Source organism: Anguilla rostrata, chromosome 16 (assembly GCF_018555375.3).
Source record: "Anguilla rostrata isolate EN2019 chromosome 16, ASM1855537v3, whole genome shotgun sequence".
NCBI classification, from domain to species: domain Eukaryota; kingdom Metazoa; phylum Chordata; class Actinopteri; order Anguilliformes; family Anguillidae; genus Anguilla; species Anguilla rostrata.
This window is the reverse complement of record NC_057948.1, coordinates 30,444,623-30,469,004: the sequence shown is the minus strand read 5'-3', so window position 1 is coordinate 30,469,004 and position 24,382 is coordinate 30,444,623. Positions and strand designations below refer to the sequence as shown.

At 40.8% G+C, this 24,382-nt stretch overlaps 1 protein-coding gene across 7 annotated transcripts in view; it reads right to left on the bottom strand.

Annotated features, from left to right (window-relative positions):
* Positions 1-16,394, bottom strand: part of fhod1 (formin homology 2 domain containing 1) — a 48,949-nt gene extending 32,555 nt beyond the window's left edge. For 3 of the 7 annotated variants that reach the window (XM_064313827.1, XM_064313830.1, XM_064313831.1), the window contains exons 1-3: positions 15,836-16,391; positions 13,353-13,459; positions 9,901-9,965 (exon numbers count right to left, since the gene is read on the bottom strand). In XM_064313827.1, the coding sequence (XP_064169897.1) occupies positions 9,901-9,965; positions 13,353-13,459; positions 15,836-16,000 (337 nt within the window). In that variant the 5' untranslated portion in view covers positions 16,001-16,391. Of the gene's footprint in view, positions 1-9,900; positions 9,966-13,352; positions 13,460-15,835 lie in introns of all 7 variants that reach the window. The other 4 variants (XM_064313826.1, XM_064313828.1, XM_064313829.1 and 1 more) reach the window with 4 other exon arrangements.
* Positions 16,395-24,382: the final 7,988 nt, after the last annotated feature.

Here is a 24,382-nt window from a genome sequence, read left to right as displayed (position 1 = left end):
TCAAAAATACAGACTGGAGCAGGATATTGCATTTGAAGCAGAGAAAACAATAGCATACCCACCAATAGCATTTGGTACAGGTCACCGTGTGTGCTACCCACTTCTAATGGGGGGTGCAGACACTGACGCAAGGTCTTTGTCAGCCTATTTTGTTACGTCAAAGTACCTCCCCACCCACTATAAACATCGCATTTGTAGCGCAACCTAAATGCACTTACTTGTAAAACTCTGCAAACCCTATCTTTTCCTGCCACTGGGATGTGCCTTTACTACAGTCATCTAGTTGCCTATGCCATTCATAATGTAAGAAAGCATATCTTTTATTTCATTTGCTGGCAATTGCTGCATCTATTATTGACTGTTACACATGAACCCTGTCATTTCAGAATTATACAACAAACTACAGTAATGTGGTAAACTGGGGGAAAAATGCACAGAAGATTCAGAAAACAAAGACAGGACCAGAGATCTGGCCAGAAGTCACATCTATACTGCTTTAGGTCTGTAAAGGAGGGTTTGGTTCACACAATATGCTTAATATACATCTCCAGGCCCATATAAGGTCTTCTGCAACAAAAGAGATGTAGATCATTAAAGAACAAATTCATGCGTGAGCTGCCAAGCCCTGTGCAATCTAAATTATTCCCCCCGATTCTGGAAAAGCACAGCACAGTCCAGCTGTCAGGGCTTACAACAAGCACTGCACTATACTTAGTCTGCCAGGCCTGGACCATGCCTTCCCTTAGCTGGGCCCCAGTTTCCCACAATGCAGTGCTTCAGAGGAGGCGGGAAACAAAGCACAACAAATACATGTTGTAAAATGAAATGGTAAAACATGCCATTGGCACGTAATGGAGCTCAACAGGCCTGCTTTGCCAGGTTCGCCCGTGCCCTTGGAAAGGTGACGGAGGAGAAAACATTGCAAAAGCTTGAGCAAAGGTTCGACTAATGAGGTCCAGCCCCCAAAACAGACTACACGGATATCACCCTGCAGTAGTGATCCAACTTACAAATAAACTCCCCGGTGATCACAATGTGTGCTTTGGTCAACAAACTGAAACAAATCATTAAAAAAAAAAAAAAACACGTCCAGTGCTATTCAGGGCAATCAAAGGGTCTGAAGACAAAAAATGGACATGCTGCAAAAAGCTTGGTTAAATGATTGTCATCCCATCACAGTTTAACAGACATGATTACATACACTCTACAGATAACAAAGTCCAATTGGCAAACTGCAAATGAATTACAAATAACACATATGAAGTGGTCAAAGAGTGGTCAATTTGAGCAATGACCTTTTGACTGACAGATAACGTGATCCCATACCTAGCAAACAATTTGAATGTCCGTTTATCTAAATTTAGTTGAAGGGCAGAGGGCATACATACTGCTGGATACATGTATTCGGCATCGAAAAACTCCGCGCAGCTTAATCCATGCACGGCACCTGCAACATAACTAGCTTTTATGATTGGAAAAATAAGCTGGTCATCACGTGAGGTTTTAAGAATGGCTAAACATATCACGCAGGAAACATAAGACCATGGTTATAATTTAGTTGCTAACCTAACAGGACAAACCCGAGGCAAGAAAACCACAGCCTATCAGATTGCATTTTAGGATTTCACCCTGAGAGGAAAGTTAAATGAGGTGTTTTATCCAATTTTTCGTCAATCATTTGTAGTGCAATGTGTCCAAAATCTTTCAGGACTGGTTTTCAGAAAACAAAAAGAAAATGGAAAAGAAATGTGGGTATTATTGGCTCTGAGCAACAGAGAATGGGAATTTTAAAACTCCAAACATACACTAAGCAATGAATACTTTCAGCTTCACAGCCCCAAATGACTAGAATATATTACCAAAACACCTCAAACCTGCCCACCACCCCACCCCCCACCCCTCCACACATACAAAGTAAACTACTTCTGAAAAACGTACTGATGTTAAGGACTTTCTATTATTGTGTTGATGTCAACTGAGATTAATGTATTTGTATCTGAAACTTATTAAATGCTTTGTCTATTTTTTCAATCAAATTTGACTTATTTTTATTATACTGTAAGGCTATATTTTATTGTTTTAACAAAATCTTTGAATATTGAATATGTTAATAAAATAAATATCTTGTTAGTCCATTGTTATTTTTATTATACACCACAGTTATGATATCCTGTTATTGACTAGATTTGACCCACTCATTTTAACATACCGTACATGTTCCACCCTGTCTCAGCTGTGCTGTATGTAAACAGTTCCTCAGAAATGAAACTTTCCATTTCAAGGAGTTTATTCGGACACTAAATGTCTAAACAAAACACTGAAACACAGGATAATAGTGTTCCCATAGGCTGTGTGTGGGGTGGCAGATTTCATGACCACAGTTAAAACCTCATTGCTGGATGTCATCTGGTAGCACTTTCCCCAGGTCTAAACAGTTCTGAAGTGGTTATTACAGATGCCTTATCAGTCATGGCCTTTTGTGGACAATAACCTTAAAATGACAAATAAATAATAACAATACATCTTTGGCCATGGCCTTTTGTGGCTAATAAAATCAAATTTAGCAATGTACTGAGAAACTTTATCTTTGCAAAGTGCTGACATTTCATTTTTATTCAACCTATTTAAGCATTTTAGCAAATAATTTCATTAAAAGACAGGGATTTTAACAACAATATGCTACGTGTCTTATTAAAATTATTGATGTTCACCAAACATCAAGACCTGTCCCTCTCTTTGTTAAACTGCAGGCCTAGTTCGTTTTATAGTTATATTTCCTCGCACTGCCAAGAACTCGAAAGCAGAGAAAATTTCTGTCACCATTGCCGACCTTTTAATTCATGATAAGCAGTTAAGTCAATATTATTGCTAATGTGATCATAAGCACATGTTATAAAGCCATTGAGGCTCACAGGTTCCTACAGGGGGGAAGGTATAATAAACAATCCAGCTAATAAACGGGGGGGGGGTGGGGGGTCTATGTCACAGTCAAGGGGTCTGGTGGTTCCGTAACAGAATGAGGTCCATTTTCTGGCACAATTTGGGCGTTCTATTGTAAAAAAGAAGGGAAACCTGCGTATACCTGACCCGATGAAGACCGGAGGGTCGAATAGCGGTAACTAAATTATTGACTGGCTAAGTCATTTAACCGATCTGAATCCAATTGAACATGCATTTCATATGCTGAAGAGAAAACTTAAAGCAACTAGGCCCAGAAAGAAGCAGGAGCTGAAGATGGCTGCACTATAGGTCTGGCAGAGAAGATGCTCAGCACCTGGTGATGTCTACGGGTCACAGACTTCAAGCAGTCATTGCATGCAAAGGATATACAACAAAGTACTAAACATGACTACTCTCATTTACATAACATTGCTATGTCCCAAACATTATGACGCCCTGAAATAGGGGGGATATGTATAAAAAGTTCTGTAATTTCTACATGGTGAACCAACGTGTATAAAAATACCCTTGAATAAAAGCTGAGAATGTGCACTATAACCACATGTGAATTGTTTGATTGCACATCTGAAATTGTGGAGTACAGTGCCAAAGCAAGAAAAAAATATATATGCATGTCTTTGTCCCAAGCATTATGGAGCTCACGGTATATATAGATATTCATATTTATCAATTGTGTGTGTGTGTGCGTTTTAGGAGGCTTCATGTGTGTGGGGTCATTTGTTCTACTTCACCCGTAACACATCCCAAAGATGTTAACTCCTCAGCTATTTTAAAAGATATCACATTCTAGCATTGACCTGAGTCAAACCACCAAGGCCACATTGCAAAGCTTCTAAGTCATAACCCAGGGATAATTAAGTGTGCGCACACTCCGATCAGCGAGTTATAATGACGAGAGATATCCTGAGCCCAATGACTACACAGAATAAAATGTAACACAACACTGCCGGTGCTTTCTCTGGGCTGTTTACGAGGCCCGGAGACTCCCAACAGTGCAGAAAGTTCAACCTCAACGCCTGCAGTACATGTCCAAGTGAGCCAGCTCTTCATATAGCAGCAGAATGCGAAATGTTCACCCTGTGAGCAAGAGGGCTTTAGTTAGTAGTCTCAGTGAAGTGATTGTCACACATGGGACAAACTCAGGGACGGACAGAGCAGGGGGAGAACGCCTGTGTCATCTCAGAGGCGAAGGGCGAAGTCCAAAAATATTGGGCAGCTTGGTAACCTGGAGGTAATTCAGCTGCAGGGTGCACCATGAACCTCCAGGGGCTCCAGACTTTAAAATCAGCCGCACAAAATGTTGCGGGCTTTCTATTGCCAACATGGTCAGAACAAAAAGGAACTTTGTCTGTGCTGGTCTGAAACCAGCTCTTTTTGGAAAAAAAAAAAAAAACCAAAAACAAAATGGGATTAAAACGAATAAAACAAGTCAAAGGTTCCTTTGCAACTGGCAAGCAGGGCCTATCAGAAGAATCTACCAGCTCAAAGTGCAGATATAAAAATACCCTCGAATAAGGCTTCGGGAATTCCTGCGTGCCACAGCATTCCCAGCAGACCGCCAACTCTTATGTGAACAGACTGGCACTGGGACGCTGCAGGGCAAGACTGCAGGAACTTAAAGGGGTTTCGTACCGGCAAACGCAGGCCATAGCCAGCTGTGCCAGCGTGGGTCTTTGCTCCCATCAGAAACAGTGCCAGCTTGGGTGTACGCTCATACACCAGTAGCAAAACAGTGCAAATTCTGGTCTGAGTTTAAATCAAGTTCATTGCTAATCTTCATTTGATTTTACACTGTTTCAGTAGCAGGTAAAGACACACTAATATTGAAACAGTTTTTTTTTTTTTTTCTTTCATTTTCATTTATGCTTGAAGAAAACAGATTAATGCTACTCTACACAAATTAAGCAGTACTCATACACTAAAGGCACATACTGGACACTACAGGTAGTGCGCAGTACTCATACACCACAAACACTTACCGTAAACTACAGGCAGCGTTCAGTAATTGTTCACTGCCTGTAGTGTGACAGAAGGTTAGGAAGTCAGAAGGTCACCTACAGGGGAGGCGCTGTGTACTTTTTCATTCTCAAGGTTAGCCATTACACACGTGCGCTTTCTTTACTTTGGCCCTGATGTTTACATGGACCTTGGGGAGGGAAAGTGAAAGTGATCCACTTCAGTTTGTTTAGCAGTAAAGACGTGATGTTGGACAGAGCCTCATCAAACAGTTTTAAGCGTTTTGGCTCCTTGAACTAACATTGGTGAAAACAAAGCCACCGTTTATGGGTCTGGTAATTTCCCCGACAAGATCTCGATACAGGGGACGGTCTTTTCCCATTACGGTGTTTAAATGCATTTCCCAATGTATTTTTCACAACCGGTTTTTAAGTAAATCGACCAATGGAGGTCAAGCTGTGTTCATGAACGTAGCGAAACAAGCTTCCCTAATATAACATCAGCTGATGACATCTGACGCACGTTTAAGAATTTTTATTCGCCAACAAATACAAGTCTGCAAAATGTGACAGAAAAATATACATTTTCTTTCTTTTAAAAAAAATTATAAACCCATTCGTCCTTGCTGGTCATATATAATATCATACATACCAGTACTGGACTTTTGTCAAGGTTGTATGACAAAACAAATTCTGTGATAACAGTAAAACTGACCCCTGATTTGCTTCTGTTCCGTTTCTCATTTATAAAAACCATACCCCTGTTCGTCACAACAGAAGTGGGTCAATGCTCACAACGCCACTGAAAAGAATTGTGCTGAAAAGCATTGTCCACAAAGCCTACAGTAGGTTACACAATGCCGAGGACGTCATCCCAAAACGCCCGCACCCACCCACACCGTGCCCTAGAACCCAACACCGGATCCGGTAAACGTGACCGTCACACGGACACCACGCACAAGTTCAAGTAGCGACACGAGAGAGAGAGAGGAGAGAGAGGGTGAGAGGGAGACAGAGAGGGTGAGAGGGAGAGAGAGGGAAAGAGAGAGAGAGAGAGAGAGAGAGAGAGAGAGAGAGAGAGAGAGAGAGAGTGAGAGGAGAGAGAGCGGAAGAGAGAGAGAGAGAGAGAGAGAGAGAGAGAGAGAGAGAGAGAGGGTGAGAGGGAGAGAGAGCGGAAGAGAGAGGGAGAGAGAGAGAGAGAGCCCCGCACAGTAAAGCAGACTGACTTCCTGAGAAGCTGCCCCCCTTCCCTGTGAGTAAAAGGGAAGCGCGACGTGTGGCCACACAGCCCAGGGAGCGGGGCCGTCACTCACGGGTCGCTCAGCCACCGCCTCCAGCCCACGCCCCAGCAAGCCCTGGGACATTAACGCGGGCCTTCCATTCCATAGGAGAAAAAAAACAAAAAAAACAGACATGACCGTGCACAGCCATTTTGGGACGTAGCCCCGCTTTACCCGGCGCTGTACAGGCCTGCACTCCCCCCGCAGCTCCGAGCTGAACGTGTGATGTCATCCGAAAACGGAACGGCTTCACGATTGGCCCAGACAAACAATATGTGCAAGAGGGGGAAAGAACAACAGGACGCTGCGTCAGCCAGAACGGGAAAACAAATCACAACCAAGTGAGCAACTGAGACTGACTCAGATCCAGGGGAAGGGGGCACTTAAGTGCACTGCCGTGCTCCCCCCCCCCATCTTTCAGCACGTTCCCGCTAACCAAAAACCATGCAATTGTCCCACGTGTCCCACATCAAATGAAAGCACTTCCGTTCCGTGCACAGGACGCAGTTTGCAAAATAAATCAATGCTACAAACAGGCTGGGGCGTTTCATGTTCGATTACGATAGAATACTATTAGCATAGTGTCATTTTTCATTCATGGTACAGACGGTGCTGCCCGCTGTGACTCACGGAAGTGATGCGCTCATTTCAGCCACCCCCTGCGGTGAGGCCAGCTCCCTCACCCTGCCCTGCCAACGTCTCCAAGACCGGTTTCCACAGCTCTGTTACTGTGGTTACACCGCACAAGCACACACACACACACACACACACACGTGCTCACACACAGGCGCGCACACATACACACGTGCTCACACACAGGCGCGCGCACACACACAAACACACGTGCACATACACACCCACACAGGCACACACACACACAGTACTTGGGACAGTATTGTGGTACATAACCTCTGTTCAAGCTGTAATTTGGGCATAATCCCTTATTGAAGAAGTCACCATATTTTGCCTGAGAAAAAAATTAATTACCCTTATTCCATTCCAGTATAACTACTCGATTCAAAATCCATCCATCTATCCATTAACCAACCCCCTAATTCCTGGTCAGGGACGCAGGGGGGCTGGAGTTTATCCCAGCATGCATTGGACAAGAGACAGGAATACACCCTGGTCACCAAGCCATTGGACTATGGGGGGGAAACCGGATTCGAACCCAGGACCTTCTTGCTGTGACAGGGCTACCCACTGCACCACCGTGCCGCCATTGATTCAAAATCCAAATCTTTTTTTCTCTCACGAGAAGAACTCAGCCAAGAAATTGACACTGTCCTCTAAACAAACAGTTAAGCTGCCATTCTATGGCACTTGTCTTTAAATTAAACTGTACACATCAATGCCTGGGCCATATGGAAAACGATTTAAAAACAGAGAATATTTCATTGTTGCACTGCTCTGAGGGGTAGCTTACAACTGCCATCACACTGGGAAAACAGTGAACGGGGAAAACAACTCAAGCAGAGTGAGCGTAGCAGGCAGAGGAAATGGGAATGTGTGGGAATTCCCAGGCAAATAAAAAAACAAACGTATAAATACGTCAACAAAAAAATAAACAGCTTGGAATGTGATTCAATACACACTTCCACAATCTTCACAGCACTTCAAGCGTGGACACACATCACTTTCCGTAATGTTCAATATTCAGAAATAGCGGTTAAAGGCTCACAGTGGAAAAAACGCTCATTTACTGCAACCTGTCAAGTACAAAAATAGGTACGGTACTTCTGTCAATTGTAACAAAAAGAGACCCAAAAGAAGAGAATTGGTGCAAGTGATGTTTCTAAAATGACGAGAATATGTGACGTGTTTATGAGACGAGTTGCAGGACACCCGGGCCTCCCCTCTCAGAAATGAGCAGCACTTTACCTAGAAGCGATCGCGGATTGCGTGCATCACATCGGAGTGTTAAAGCATCAGAAAATACACCTCAGGGAAATCAAACCACTTAATTCGGCTTTTAACATTTCCACACAGCACCGAGGGGAGGCTTTTCAAGAACAACACCCAGGACCCAATGGCGCACCGCCACCGTGTCCTGATAATAGTTCAAAAAAAAAAAAAAAAAACCAAACCAGTCGATCCTGCCGACCCGCCCACTGTCATTATCGCACACGCCAGCACACACCCATGAGCTCCGCATGCAGATGTACCCGAATGGAGTTCAGGGCACAGCGTTTCAGCCACGTCTCGATAATACATTTTAAAAATCCACATATTCCTGTGGAATCTGAGCACCGAGGTGCGAAGTCTCACACATTCGCAAATAATCCGTCATTCGATTTTTAAGGACGTGCATGTGATGCCCCCAAAGGGGGGGCGGGGTGGGGGAGGCACGGCGCGTCTACGCTCAGGCTTTCTGATAAGGTGCCAACATAACTCGGCGAAAGCAAATAACTTGAATACTTTAGAAAATGTTGTGCCGTCCGCTTCAACCCCACCCTTCGAGAACAAAAAAAAAATCTCTTTGCACAAAGGAAAAAGATACGGCTCGCTCAAGGGAGCCACAGGTGTACATATACTGTAAAGAGAACGTCGGCCCATGGCCGCATTCTCCCCACAATGCAAGAGGATTGGCAGAGGGCAGGAAACCGCCCATTGCAATTGAATTGTAGGTCCGCATGGAAACACACCCAAGGAAACCACACCTTGCCCACACTCGAGCCCAACGAAGTCACTTTCTAAGGAATGTTACGCGGCAACTCGAATTACGTAACGCCCATCTGTTCATTTCAGTGACGCCACTTACAGTGTAACTTGAATAATAACCCATTATCTGCATTCTAGTCCAGTCCCTGAAAAGACATGTCATTTCATGATTTTTCATTTCCAGCGTTAAGGCAACTTCCAAGTGCGTGCAGGACGTGCTCAAACTTGAGAGAAACCAACACGCGAACTTCAAGCTCTAATTCATTGCAGAAAATGAATGACTGACTTTTTTCCCCCCCAATAACTTTGGCAGAAGGTATGCTTGTATTTTGTATTGCACATCATTAAGTCAGCTTCTTTACATGCTGGAAGACCTATCTAGAGCTTTCTATAAGTGTGTAACATAAACAATTTCCTAGAAAATTCTTTTTTTTTTAATTCATTCAAAGCTGAAAAACAATAAAAGCAGAAAATCGTTTGCTGCATTTTTTGATTAAAACTTGCATTTCAGCTTTGCTTTATTTGACACTGAGACAATATGTCACACTTTTTTTTTTTTAAACCTGTGTGTAACTTATTTCATTATTAAAATCTAAAGAAAAAAACATGGCCCAGTGCAGGTTCTCAATAAGTTCCAATGAATGAGTCTAGTTCAGAGCTCAATTTAAGCAAACATTAACTGCTGCCGCTGATGCCATTGGTGGAAATACTGACGGATTACACTTGTGGAAGGACCCAATTCCCATGTCTCAAACTTGGAGAAAAAGCTAAAGGAACAAAATCATTAAAGCATTAAAAAACACTCAAAAGTAACAGCTTGTGGTTTTTTTTTTTTTTTTTTTACACAGAGCACTTGGAAAAGTAAAGCTCGTGGTGTAAGCCTGTAAAGGAACCATTTTGACACTGTAATTCTTATATGTCATCAGTTTCAACAGCTCATGAGAATGAAAATGAGGCTGGTTGGGTCGTATCAATGAAAGATACAAAACGCATACAAAACGCGCACTAGTGATATGAAAGTCCAATTTGAAAAGGGATATTACCTAGAATGGAATGAACACGAACAGACAGCTGGGTTCTCAGGATCAGGATGGGCTTCTTCCCCTTGCTGTGAAAAACAGAAGCAGAAATCTTTCAGAAAGGAATGGTACAGTTTCATTAGACAGCTAGTGTACTAGCTAGGACACCATTTGTTTCTTGACCGCACAAGAAAACCTGCTCGTATCTGGTGGTCTAGGATTTTGCGTGCGAGATATTACACTTAAAACGCACCTCCAGGAAAGGTGATTTACTGTATGAGAAAATTTTATTTTATTTTGTCATTATTGAGAATACATAAATCTGTCTAGTGATGTCATTGACTTCACATATTCTTTTAAGCACTGTACAATGATTTTTTTCCCCTGTAATCTTTAAATACCATATCAAATTCCATATAAAAGCTGAATAATAGATGCGTTTCTCAGTTTTGAACTGTCAGCGGAGATGACTTGCTTAAGCATGGCTTTACCACAGGCATCAAAACTGAGTTTTGAATGTTTCCCATCAGCCCAGTTTCCCAAGCACCCTAGCCTCCATTGGCTGCAGATTCAACAAACAGCCAATCAGAATGCACGGAACACTCAGAGATCTTTTACATCAGCAGAAATAAAATTTGAGCCTCCTCTCTCACTGGAAATCCATACATACTGTACAATCATACTGTCTGTACCCACTCCCAAAAAAAAAAAGGAGAGGTAAGTGTTCTGACAAATCGTCTTAGCCAGGGGGATTATGCGATGGAAATTTATGGGGCACGGAGACAGCAGGGATGTGGAAAGTATGCACTAGATGTGCAGACGGTTGCACACAGAGCACTTCTCCGGCTCACGTTGTTCTGAGGCGCGTAAAGAAATTCAGCATCTCCGCATTTTCCACCAGTGGCATTTCAAATGACGTGTTCTCCCGACCAACCGCTCCGCCCTCCACCACCACTGCCTCAGTTCCAGCAGTAATCACACGTGGGCCATGCACTTACACACCAAGCCCATTGTGCGTGCTCGCTGTTGCATCTCCGGCTTATGCATTAATTGAGCGATCATAAAATTACAATGGTTGTCTTGAGAGGTACCTTAACACAAGAACCAGTAGGAGTGTCAAATGATGTTATAACATTAAATAATCTAAGCATAAAATTTCTGCATTATAAAATTATTATTATTGTTATTATCATTGTCATCATTATTATTATTATTACTACATATAATCAGACCATCCAACCATGTTACCAGGGGCCTGTCCGATGGGGGGGCCACCTCTGAAATTTGATTAGCCACTCCCATTTTTCCACCTAAAATAACACATTATCGCTGACTAATATAACTGCCGGCAAAAGCGTGAAAGCTTGGCAACCCCATGAAGGCAAACCTGGTAACCTCCATATATTTTACACATGGACATTTGTTAATGCATTCTGATGGACTGCTTTGTTCAATTCTTTTCCAGGATATAAATATAGATTTCAAACAAAAGGGGAGTGTTAGCACATTTTACACAGTGAACCCTTCGGGTTAACATTTTCCATGAGTCTGCACACAACTTGGTCCTTAGTCACAAAAGCAACAGCCCAAAGTCCTGGTGGTTCAGATAACGTGCAAATTATATTCAGATCACATTCTTTATTTACAAGCATTTTCATTGTCCCGCATATTAATGAAGTCCCACAGCAACGATTCCACATTTCATTAAACAATCCCTGTCTGTTTTCACAGGAACAATACATATGCATTGAATATAAACTAAGCAGAGCATATGAAACACATTTTGTGTTAACAACAAAAAAAAGCTCTCAACAAAGACTCAATTATTCAACAAAAAAGCCACACATCATCTACAGTATTTACCTCATTGCTAGACTGTTTCTGAGTTGTGTTCACTTATTGCTACATTACATTACAGACATATTATCCAGAATGACTCACAGAACTTTTACATAGCATTTACATCGTATCCAATAATACAGCTGGAGATATACTGAAGCAATGCAGGTTAAGAAACTTGCTCAAGGGTACAACAGCAGTGTTGTTCCTACCGGGGAATCAAACCTGCTACCTTTAGGTTACAAGACCAACTCCTTACCCATTATGCTACACTGCCACCCTAGACGTAGACTTGTTCCCTTTTAGACTTCCACCAATGCTAGGATGATTGAAGTCGGGCATTAGTAAGATAGCGCCGAAGCTCCTGTCACTAAGCGAACGTTGTGAATGATTTAGTGTAACAGATACAGGTCATGACCACAGGTGATCAACCCTCACAATCCAGAGTGACACTGATTGGGAGAAGCTTTTCTGCATTCAGTACTCTCGGTCACTAAAAGGTCATACCGAGCATAGCCAATGCACCACTACATTTCTCCCATTCGCACTGACAGGAACTGTGAAACGTGAAATCTGCCATATATACACTATGAAAACAAGCCGGCTAAAAGTAGGCCCATATTTCAACCAACCAGGCATCTGAGTGTGTAATGTAATGGCCATTTCCTGCTCACACAAAGCATTTTCTTGTATCCTGTAGAGGCTAATTTCATCCAGTAACCTCAAAAGGAAGCCATTGTCGTCAACAATAGGCTCTGCATTAGCAACCGCCACTGTGCATCTCGGCTGTTGTTCATATGAAAAGACTTTTGAAAGACTTTTTTTTCCCCCGTTTGAAAAAAAAAAAAAAAACAGTCGCTGTCAGAGCCGGGAGAGTCTGAGAGAAAGCCTCCCTCTCTCCTGCATGGACAGCCTGCATAACACTACATTAATTAATTTTTTTTTTTTTTTTAATTAATGTAAATCCAAAAAAATGAAAACTTCAAATTTAAACATCTATTGGCTTTCACGTGAGAAAATGACAGCATGTATGTATACGACGTCATATGGAAATATACCTCATTTATGAAGGTTCAATTAAATTTTTTTTTTTTTTTTTTAAAAAGCCTTCCATCCACTTCGTTGGAAGAGTCTATAGCAGTTTCATCCGAGCCATCCCTCTCTGAGGACTCCTTCAGTCTCCCCATCCCAGCTTTCAAATCCCATTCACATCCCATTAAAATCCCATTAAAATCCGATTCACATCCCATTCACAACCCATTCACGTTCCCACATTTTCCATCCTGCCAGGGAAATGCCACCCCCACCAGCATGAAAGCGCAGGGTCACAAACAAACCAATGCCACCTAAAATCCACGCCCGTCATGCCCGACCGACAATATGTCTGCCCTTCTGATCATTTTCCGCTGGCAACTGCAGCTTTTGTCCCGCACTGTCCAGTTTCACAAAACCTTTTTTTTTGTTTTGTTTTGCTTTGTTTTTTTTTTTGCACCGAATTGCTGGTGCTGGTGGTGTGTGGTTGCGACAAAACTTCCGGTGATTCAGAAAGTCCGGGGGGGTGGGGTGGGGGGGGGGGGGTGGTGAAATGCAAGCGAGCGGACTGAGGGCAGATTCAGCCGAGACGGAGGACAACTCACCCAATATCCTCATAAAACTGCTCCAGGTCGTCCCTCTGCTCCACCAGGGATAACTCCAGGTCCAGGTAATTTCCATTCGGCGCCAGCTGAAGGGCACACTCTTCCAACTGATTAAAGTAAAAAAAAAAAAAACAGGGGCAAGGTCAGCAGTGAACACCCCTGAATCACCAAGTCATTCCAACTACGGAACTACTACCCAACTGATGTAAAGATACCGCCAATCAACTTTTACATCTGCTGTACTTGGCAAGGTCACATAGAAAACTGCTGGATGCAAACTGGTCACATATTTTAACATTTAATGTGGACTCAATGTCTAGGGAATCACATCGTTTTAACTTTTAATGATATCTGTTGAGGAGTCAAGAGGTCAGAATGTGAGCTTCGCTGTGGCCCCGCATACTTTTTCCATCAAAATTCTGTTATCAAAATTCCGTTACTCAGAATCAACCAACAAATTCATCAGGGAATTCTGCAGCACGAAGATCACATAGACATTCCAATTGTAGCCCATCAATCAGGGGAGAAAACAAACATTTAAATTACATCCCATTACATTTATTTAGCTATCCAGAGAAACATACAATATAGGCAAAACATTTGGAGACGTAGAAGTGTGTTCATCAGATTGCTATGAGCAACAATGCTAGGCCTGGTAAACAACATTCCCAGACCAGTAAGCAAAGACACACCAGCACTACTGCTAGTTAACTATGCTAACAAAGAATGAAAGTACAACTTCCCAATACATACAGACGCCATTCATAACTTGCCTTAAATCTTAAGGGGAACATAAAACTATTAAAATCTAACATAAAACCATATAAATAAATGCTATAACTTGAACCTATACCGTAAATGTCATAACCTCAATGTTCACCAAGTCTGATAGACATGCAGGGCTAATGCAAATACATAAGAATGTCACTATGATTAAATTCATAACATGTAGAAATATGTAGCTCAGGTCCATTGTTAACTATCGTTATGAATCATAGGCATAAGCATTCTCACTTCATCATGTGGGAAATAATAATTGCAGTACATTGGTCTAAATGCTGCCATGATCCTCCCATCCCCCAATAACAAGATGACTGAGGAGCATTCCCAACTATTCTTATCTTCTGTTTACAGATCCCACCCTTTCCTCAAGTTATGAACACAATTAGGCCAGAAATGACATCCAGGATGCCTCACGTTTCAAGCTGGACTGTTCCCATTAAGGCACCAGAATGGTGTATACAGCACCATTCAGTAGCCAGGTCGCCCCCTGAATGAATACCAGACCTAAGTAATAGTGTTGCATGAGCTCAATTTCCCCTCCCTGAGAATTGGGCCCCACCGGCCTTTTTGTAGTATATTATTTCTGGACCAAGGGACTATCATCCATAAACTGAGGGAATTTATGGCCAAATAAAAACAAACAAATTCTATTTTTATAAATCTGAAAACGGAGACAAGCACAATATTCTGTAAGGCCGTTGGCTTTCAGCAATCCCAGCTACCATAAGGCTACAATGCTGCTAAATTATTTCCCAAGGCTTCTGAGAAATTTCTCTGTTTACACAAAGGGGCAAATGCGGTCTCCACGGTCACTTGTGTATGATAATTGTTTTGAGGGGTTAGTTTATCTTCAACATATCTACAACATTTAAACGCAGATGAATTAGCCGGTGGTAAGAAAGGCATCTCTGACCTTAATAATTAACATACGTGCGTTTATTTAACACTTGTAGAGTACCGTACATATAGCAGCACTTTTAAGAGAGGTCAAGATGAGCGCATCCAGCACTAGCTGGTGCCCATAATTTAATCTGACAATAATAAAATGGCTAAAGTGCAAATAATTGATTTATTTATTTTTTTTCATTATTGGGTATGGAAAATATCACGCTACAGGGAATGCACAACAGTGAAATCATTGGAGATTTGGTCAAGTATTATCCCATTCATGTAATTCTATTTTAAAGCGCTAGTTGTGCACATCCGCCGCTCACCATCGAGTGCGACTGACTGAAGAAATAGACACTTCATCCTCCACAGTGCACTTTAAATTAAGCATTTTTTTACAGACGCTTTTAAATAAGATACAGTTACAATTATTACATGACTATTCAATGATTCTGGCAAGAACCTGTCCGTTCTGTAGAAAACGATTAACATGATCCTGTTGCCTACTTTGTTTGGACAACACTGTCATTTAGACTGTATTAACTGACACGAGGGGTAATTCCAAAAACAATTCGGTATAGGTTGTTCCTACTTCTCATTCAATGCCCCTGCACAAATTGTTGTTTTATGAACATCTACAATTATATCTTAAACACAGTTTATAGTAGTTTTAACGCCTTGATCACATTTGCGCCACTTCAGTTGATCACTTGAAAAACTAGACAGAACACTGGAAAGCAACAGTGTTGCGTTGTTTCTTCTATTGGTTTTATTTGGGAAAACGCAACAACTAAACAGCTTTCAAAGCTTACCTTCAAAGGAGCTACCAACAAATTATGAACGCCAGCAATCTGCTCACTTAACGCAATATTTTCGTGGAAATCGTACGGTGGCGGTCTTCTTGGTTCGGGAAAGTTTGTGCATACGAAAGGATCCGAATCTTCCAGGTACTGGACTCTGCATGTTACTGTCGCCATGGTTATTCTCTACAGTTCAGTTAGCTCTTTTCAATTTAGCCTATATAACAAAAATATATTGTGTATCGAACATCCATTAAAATAAGCGACGAAGACCGTGCCACTTCCTTTCCGTAGAGGTATACCTAAACTGGAGTCAAAGCGACACGATTCAGAGCTTTAACCCTCCGGGATCTGTGACGTGATCAGGAAACAGCCCGTAGACCTGTTGGAACTTCTGAAACTGAAGCGAATGACTCATGCGAATTTAAATAGAGTTGGCAGTATGCAGGCATGAACTGAAAGTGTCCTATACAGTCAGCTGTTAAAGTAGTGACAAACTCTATTCAGGAACAGAATTCTGAAAGCATAGCGGGAAATTAATTTCTTCAGGGTAAAATGATCCGCCGTTGCAACACTGCGCCCTGTCCTCGCTAGATGAACTGTCAACGACGACTGCGTGAAACAGAATTAAGTCATTGAAGGTTGGCTGCTAAAACATTGGTTTGCAAAACGGTCACCGCCAATTCAAGCTATTTTCGTTGTGTCTGGGGACTGGGCCAATAATATTGCCGCAACTCGAATTGTTTCAGCAATCCAGTGGTGATGTCGATATGACAGTACACTACACATTTGGGTCATTACGTGTTCGAAACGAACATATACCATAGTTATTCGAACAGAAGGACGTCAGTTTCTGAGCTATACGTCACTGATTTAGGATACTTCTCATAAATGGCCTTAATCAGTCTAGCCCTGTGAAAGTGATAATCACTTTAACTTAAACACAACAACTAAGAATTAAATGAAAAAATGAAAACGAAAGAAAAATAAATAATCTTGTGATGTTTTGAGGCTCATAAGAACACAGGAGTCCAAATTTTTTTTAAAACCCGGGTCCTTAAACATTTGCTTCTCTCTCAGCGCCCTCTGGTGTCTGAATATTATAATAGCCTCAAACTACTGTCTATTTAAACGCTATTTTTTTTTTTTAATCCAGAAATTATTATCCAAGTTTTTAATTTGAGCAAATTAACACACTGTGAATATATGCTATAACATCCAATTGTCCAGTAAGCCTATTTGCGGTTGATGGGTCCACTCTCTGTTAAGGCAAGGGTGTTTAATTCTCACAGCCCTTTAACTGAAACATACATTCTCCATGTGAAACCTAAACTAAACCATATAAAGAAAAAAGGATCTAAAAGAGAGAAAACAAAACCCAGACAGAGGATTCAAAACTAAACTAAAACTTAACAGAATTGGAATATGTTCAAAAATAATATATAAATAAAACACACAAAACTGATGTGACTTTAGTGTTCACTTTGTGCAGGCTAGAAGGTGTGAATTTATCTTTTGGACCCAATTAGATGATCTTGATCATATGGAGAAGAGTGGTCAGTGATACCTACCAAATTTTTTAAACATGTAAATGTATGTAAGGCTACTAGGACCTTGGTAATATCAATGCTGTTCTTCTCAAAACCTCTACACAACATCTGGACCTGGCTTGGCTATTTTTGGATGACATATGGATTTAAATAATACACAGCGTTGTGAAATTTCCATGTCATTCCAATTCCAAATAAGTCATGTCCAAAGGGACGCTGTGATTCATTTTTGTTGCGGTTCATTCATTTCGTTGCGGCTCATTGAGAGAGTTATAAGCTCTAAGAAGAAGGGGTTCCAAAAAACTTGTTTGTGTCTTCATAGAGGAACCCTATCTAGTTCAAGGTTTCTTTGTTGGGCAAGATGGTTCACACCTTCTGGCAGCTTTCGCACGTTTTATGGGTTCTATGATGGAGACAAGCTAAAGAACCTTTTTTTTCAGAGTGTTATAACCTCGTAGAGTTCCAATAAAAGTTGGACCAGCATTCTCAGTGCTGTGTCCATTTCTGCATGCAAAACTGGACACAACACGGATGCTTGTGTTGTCACTCTGTTTATAACACCTTGGCTTAAGCAGTCAAAAACAAATGGCAGAAGTCTTTATGAATCCTTTCCATTTAACAGTATTCAGCTTGCGATGCTGACAATACAAAGCATGTGCTTCCAACTGCCAGTTAAATTCAGGCTAGCAGCTAAATTGTGCTGTCAGAGGAGTGTGTGCACCTGCATAGGTGAACTGGTGACACTTGATTGACTAGATGGGCAGCTGGTGCCTGATGCAACTTCTTCTCCCCCTGGGCAAGATTACAGCCAAAAATGTTCTGGACTATGGGGTTGCCAGACTTAAGTACAGGTGTGGTAAGGTTTTCATACCAGACTGTGGGATACGTCTATGAACTGGAGCCAGTACCTTAGCAGGATGAGCCGCCAGGCAGCCTCGTATGATCAGGACTGAAGTGGACAATTGGATGCAGACCATTGCAAGTAAGGTGAAATGATATGTTGATTGTTTGTGGCCTTCATACTGTGGTTAGTTGCATATTTCCTTTTGTTTTAATATGAATTTGACACGACCACTGACCTACCACTGTAGTTTTCCTACCACTGACCAAACAGAGCCACTGTTTCCACCTCCATGACATGTTCACAAAACATCTCCTGGGAAATGTTGAATGTAGCAAAATTTTGTGAGTTGATTTCCTGTTCAATTGACAAAACTTTTTAAATGTAACAGTACATTCTGTGTATAAGCCCCTAGTTCAGTTTCCTGCATTCCATGAGCCTTAGCTAAGTTTCCTAATGACAAGGTTGGATGGAGAAAACACACAAGGCTACAATATTCGCTGATTCATTGCAAATATATTTAATGTAGAACTTTCCACAATTTGAACATCCTGGCTTTCTTCTTAATCTCATATCAATTCTAAATATACTTTTAAGGAAATAGAGTGTACTTATTCACATTTTTTTAAGCTTTAATAATAATATCATATTTAAAGTATTACCCAACATTCTATTGGCCATTTCAGCTCATTAAGCTGGAAGAGGTAATTGCTGTACCTGATCAGAGACAAACCATTTGAAACAAACTCTTCCATTATAATTTCTATCATTCACTGTGCAATTTAAAGTTGGTCAACTGATCATTCACAAGCTTTAATGCCCCCTAGTGAGTAAGAGTGAAACTAGTCAATGAGACAATTGGGATACAGCCCCCTCTAGTGGATTTAAATGCAATGAATAAGAGTCCAGTTTGACTGGAGCACACCTAGCTGGGTAACTGGGAGTGCATACAGTTCCTCAAATAAGCTATTTTTAAATCCTTCATAGCAGCAGTCTTTCCTCAGACTCCCCATAAATTAAGATTATTGAAAACATGTGCTCATGTTTTTTTTTGTTGGGGCACCTGGTAACTGTTGAAAGTGTGGGCACCTGGTAATTGGAACTAAATGATGGTAGTCAATAATGTCATCAGATAAAATTAAACTGGCCTGCAGCGTCACAGTGCTGCACATTAATGCCGTTGGGGCACAAAGATTTCAGTTTGTTACAGTATTTTCAGCTTCTGCACAGATTTCATTCTTATCTGACCTACATTCAGCGAGTTTTTTTTTCTGCATCCAGTGGATGTTGAATTTGACCAATTTGTGGTTGTGCTGCAAGAGAGACAACAGGGTTCTTCACACAACTGTTAAGGACGGACAGTGATAACAGCTAGAGCAGGGGTACCAAACTAAATCCCAAGGGGGGCCGCAGTGTCGGCGAGGTTTTTATGGTTTCCTTTCGATCAACTGCCAGTTAAGGCCTTGCGAACAAGGTGTGTGTATTCTGTAGCCAATCGGTGACTGAAATGGACCACTGGTGCCAAAAACACTGTGAAATCCAGCGGACACTGAGACCTATGAGCTAGTGCCACACTGGCTTTCCTGAAGTCAGGAGAAATAGTGTTTTCACACTCTTGATTGTCCAAGTACAAACTTCCCATTGTGCAGCAATGCTTCAATCCAAGTAAAACGTGTAAGGTCAGTGAAAGAATCCACTCAAACCTTTATCCATACATATTGGAAATGTTGTCTGTTTATACATTTGGATATGAAAAGCGTTCAGTGGTTGCATTTTAAAATGCTTTTTATTTTATAGTGATGGATTTCTTTTTGCATTTACATATAAATATTATATACATGTATATATAAGTATCACATATCAAAGTGATCATATATCTTGTCGAAAATGTGTATATCTGAGAGACAAACCCACTATTTAGGTCGTCCCAGTCCACCTTTTCAAAATGGAGTGAAGTCTATGTCAGATCTAAAACACATCCTTCATGGAACCCGTAACACAGAGTTAAAGTTAACTCAAGTCAACTTTGTCAACTTTATATACTGTATTAAGCTTCTGGACACAAACAAATTTAAACAAGATAACTCTATGCTGTTATGCATATGCACAACTATGATGGTAATGGTTCACATTTTGAAAAACTGCCTGGGCAATAATATTTCACTTGCTGTGTTGCCTTTAAAGTGACTGCGAGGGTAAATCAGTAAATGGCTTCAGACTACATTGTGTGGTATGTTACTGTGGTATGTTTTACGCATCAGTGACAGCACGAACAAAAACATGCATTGTTTGTTTATTTTCTCGTATATCTACATCATATCTGTATATACAATATATCTGAAATAGCATATTGTTACGAGCATTCATAAAGTTTAACACTGGACGGGAGATTGTAAGAACGATCTTCTGATTGCTCTGTCTACATTAATACGCATTAAACAACGGTAATTATTTTGTTAAATTTAACAATGAACTTATTAATTATACTATGTACAGCCATATATCGCACAAGGATAATGAAGAAAACAAAGCTGAGACCCTAACATTAATCGTATTATCTTAGAAATTAGACTACTTAACGGTTTCATCACGAAGTGTCTTTTAATCAACTTAGCAGCATACTTAGCAAATACATACTGTAATGTTCTTATCAAATGTCTTTCGTAACCTAAGCCTATATACTAAATAAAATAAGCTATGTATTAATGTTAACCACAAGAGGGAGCCAGCTTCACGTGAGTAGTGTGGAACATTCACCTTATATAGGTTCATTCGCTGTAAAATATTCTTCAATATTGAGAAGTTGGGTGAAGACTATTGCTAATTGTTTTCCTTTATGAGGAAGTCTACAGTAGGCTGTATGTAGGGGCCGCAGAAATCGCGGACAGAATCACAGAATCTGGGTTAAAAGACGAAATTTACACTTAAATCGGAATACAAATTGCGTTTGGTGCTGTTGAGCATCTGAGATACTGTTTTGCGTATGTCTGGTGTGTGTTTCATCAGCCATGATTGTTTGTTTACTTGTGGGTGGGACCGTTCGGGAGGAGTTCAGTGGGGTGGCGGTGTGGCGGGGTTTTTTCAGGACGGATTTTATGCCTGATTTGAAACGAGTGTTATTACAGCTATTGGCGTTACTTTGAATAGATGTTTGGTGGGTGTGTAGTGGATACACGTAATCTATGGTTATTTTAACTATTTTCAGCCACTTTACAATCACTTTAATTAAGATGTGGAAATGAGGCTTTTCGAAATTCCACACTACTCATACTTCTGTTAATTTTGTCTTATAATGAGTGTTGTGTGAAGTGGACACAAATTTGCTCCTTGAAGCATTACATTCTCAGTCTCCATCTGGCAATTACTATGGCACTTAACTTGTGTAGCTGGTTTATGGTTTGGGTACTTTCCAAGCAAGCCATGCATTAACGCCTACTATGGATTGTAACCTGAACTGGATCTTTGCCTTTGCTCTTCTTTGCCTAAACCCGTATGTGTGCACTAAAATAAATCACTATGGATAAGAGAATATGCGAAATGCCTAAATGTAAATGTAAAATGTTAAATGTCAATACAGTTGCATTTTGCTGCAGCTTCAGAGATGTCCACAGCCATAGTCCACAGGGGGGCACTGTTGCATTGGAATAAACATTTTCAAAGCAAAGAACTGTCACACTTGAAACCAGAGAGAGAGAGACATTTCAACAAACTGGAATTTATCTCTTCTTCTATTGTGATTACAGATATGTACAAATTTGCTCCCAAGAATCATGTCTAATTTTTTAATTTAGCTTTTAACCTCGGTCAATCAGGCAAACCACGGTCCAGCTGTGATTTACTGCATTTAGCTGTTTCTGCTTAAGTAAAACTACTTGTGATTTCATAAAAAACATCCCACATCTGCTCAGTATTTTGGAACAAACAATCGATCACTGACTACAGTGAGGGTATTATTTTAGGTCTTACATTACAGTTGGACCAAGGCTGCTATTTTCAATCGGTTTGGATTTTTATTATTTTATTGTCTCTGAATAAAGCTAAAATGGGGAGTCACATCGACTGACCGGGAGGTAATCAAAATAAAAAATGTTGTAGATACTGACAGATATGGCTCTCTTTGGCACAAGATGAACATGTTTATGTAGTTTTGTTACAAATGCAAAAACAAGAAAAGCTTAACAGAACAAAGTCCTGAATGGGTAATTACATTTTAAACAACCTCATATGGATGTCATCTGGGTTTTAACTGGAAGTAATTTTGTGAAGGGAGAAGACATGGGGCTACTTGAGAAAAAGAAGAACTCTTGGGTACAGTTTTTTTCCTTTCTTTTGGGCTTCGTAACACTTCAGATAAATATAACATATCTTTAGGCTCACTAACAGCATCGTGTGAAAGGGGTGATCTCTGGGTTTGATAACACGTTCCTATATACTTTCAGGCAAGTGAAACAGTTGCACCTTTGTGTAACATCCTTACTCAAAGTTTGGGTCCAATCTCCAGGGTCATATCAGGGGAAGCTCTTTATTTTCCTGTGCATGCTACAGATGTATACTGCTGTCACTGTTGATTTTATTTTAACCCATGTCTGCAAAGCTATATAAATACAGATATTGTTTAGCAGTTTTTCTATGTCACTCAATGCACTGCACAAAGTGCTCAAGACCTTCTTTCTTATTTTTCGTTTTGTGTATCTAATCTATACGTTTTATATTTGTATGCACTGATTTTATTCATGTATTTGTATTATTTTTACAGCAAATCAAGAGGCTTCAAGGCAATTTTGAAGGCTTACATTTGAAGGCCTGTTACATACGTACATGGTGTGACAAATGAGCAGTTCTCTAAATTAGTGTGGAAAATGGAAGACAACTAAGTACATCCGTTACTGCACTCAAACCCACTGCTGTTGCGATGACATATTTCTCACTGGAAATTCCTGATTGATTCTGGGTTGTGCTGTGAACAAAATTGTTTAAAAAAAAAAAGTATATCACGACCACAAAATCTCCTGCTGGGTTTCACCACACACTTTGGGTTCTACCTGAATGACTACCTGGAACTTTGGGTGTTCTACAGAATGAGCCACTAACCACAAGATGAACACCACACTGCCTAGGTAGTCCAAATTTACCCCAAAGTACCATGACAGCCTGTGACTTTGGCTGAACCGGACCTCCTCATCAGCTCACAGAATGCCAGGTGTTTCCTCAGTAAAGAAAGGTGACCTTTGTACATCGTGCAGTATCACAAAGGTCTGCACTCAAAATCTAGGGCCTCAGAAATTTACCTGCTGCTCACGATTTCATTGCGGATCCTGCAAGTCGGACTCGGACCGATATCCTCGTGAACCTACTTCTCCGTCAGAGTTATTAATAAAAACCCAAGGGATAAAATTGTACAAATTACTAAGAATGGTTAAAAGGGTCACAAGAATGATCACAAGAAGACTCAAGAGGAGGGGAAGAGCCATATGACTGTGAGTCAGACATACCAAAAAAAAAAACAAAAAAAAAAAACAGGATGACAACGACGGAGAGCCTTCGCCCTAGTGCGCATACCAGAGAAACTGGAAGTGACTTGCCGCCCAGTTTACTCACACTCACCACAGCACTTGCCCTTTCCCAGTAAACGCTACTGTAACTGTAAGCTTGTGTGCATTTATGCTGGAACATTTCCTTATGATCCCATTGTGTTACTGATTTGAATGTTATGTGTCGGTGATGCCTATGTTCTTTTTAATAGCTAAACGTTTATTTTTAGTGCGTTTGAACGTGGCTGTGGCATTGATGAAACTACTGCTTGAGCATGTTACACACCCTGAAGTCAGTAAATTATAAGCAAGGGCTTTATCCAAGTGTTCTAATGTTAATAATGTCCAGTAAGATTAAGAACTGGAAGCTGTCTGTAAGGAATGCAGTTCCATCAAAAAAGAAAGCATATGTGAGTACTTGCATACTGAGCACTGTTATGCATGCAAATAAAAAAATGAATTAAAAAAAAGAACATTGGTGAACATTGGCTTTGTTACAAGAAAGTTGTTACAGATCTCGAAAGAAGGTTGAAATGAGACTGGACAACGGGAAATTTGAAGCTATCTGACACGCTTCTCTCTCACTGTCCTTTCTTTACGTTTTGATTATGGACATCTTGGAGCCCAGAGCAGCGTT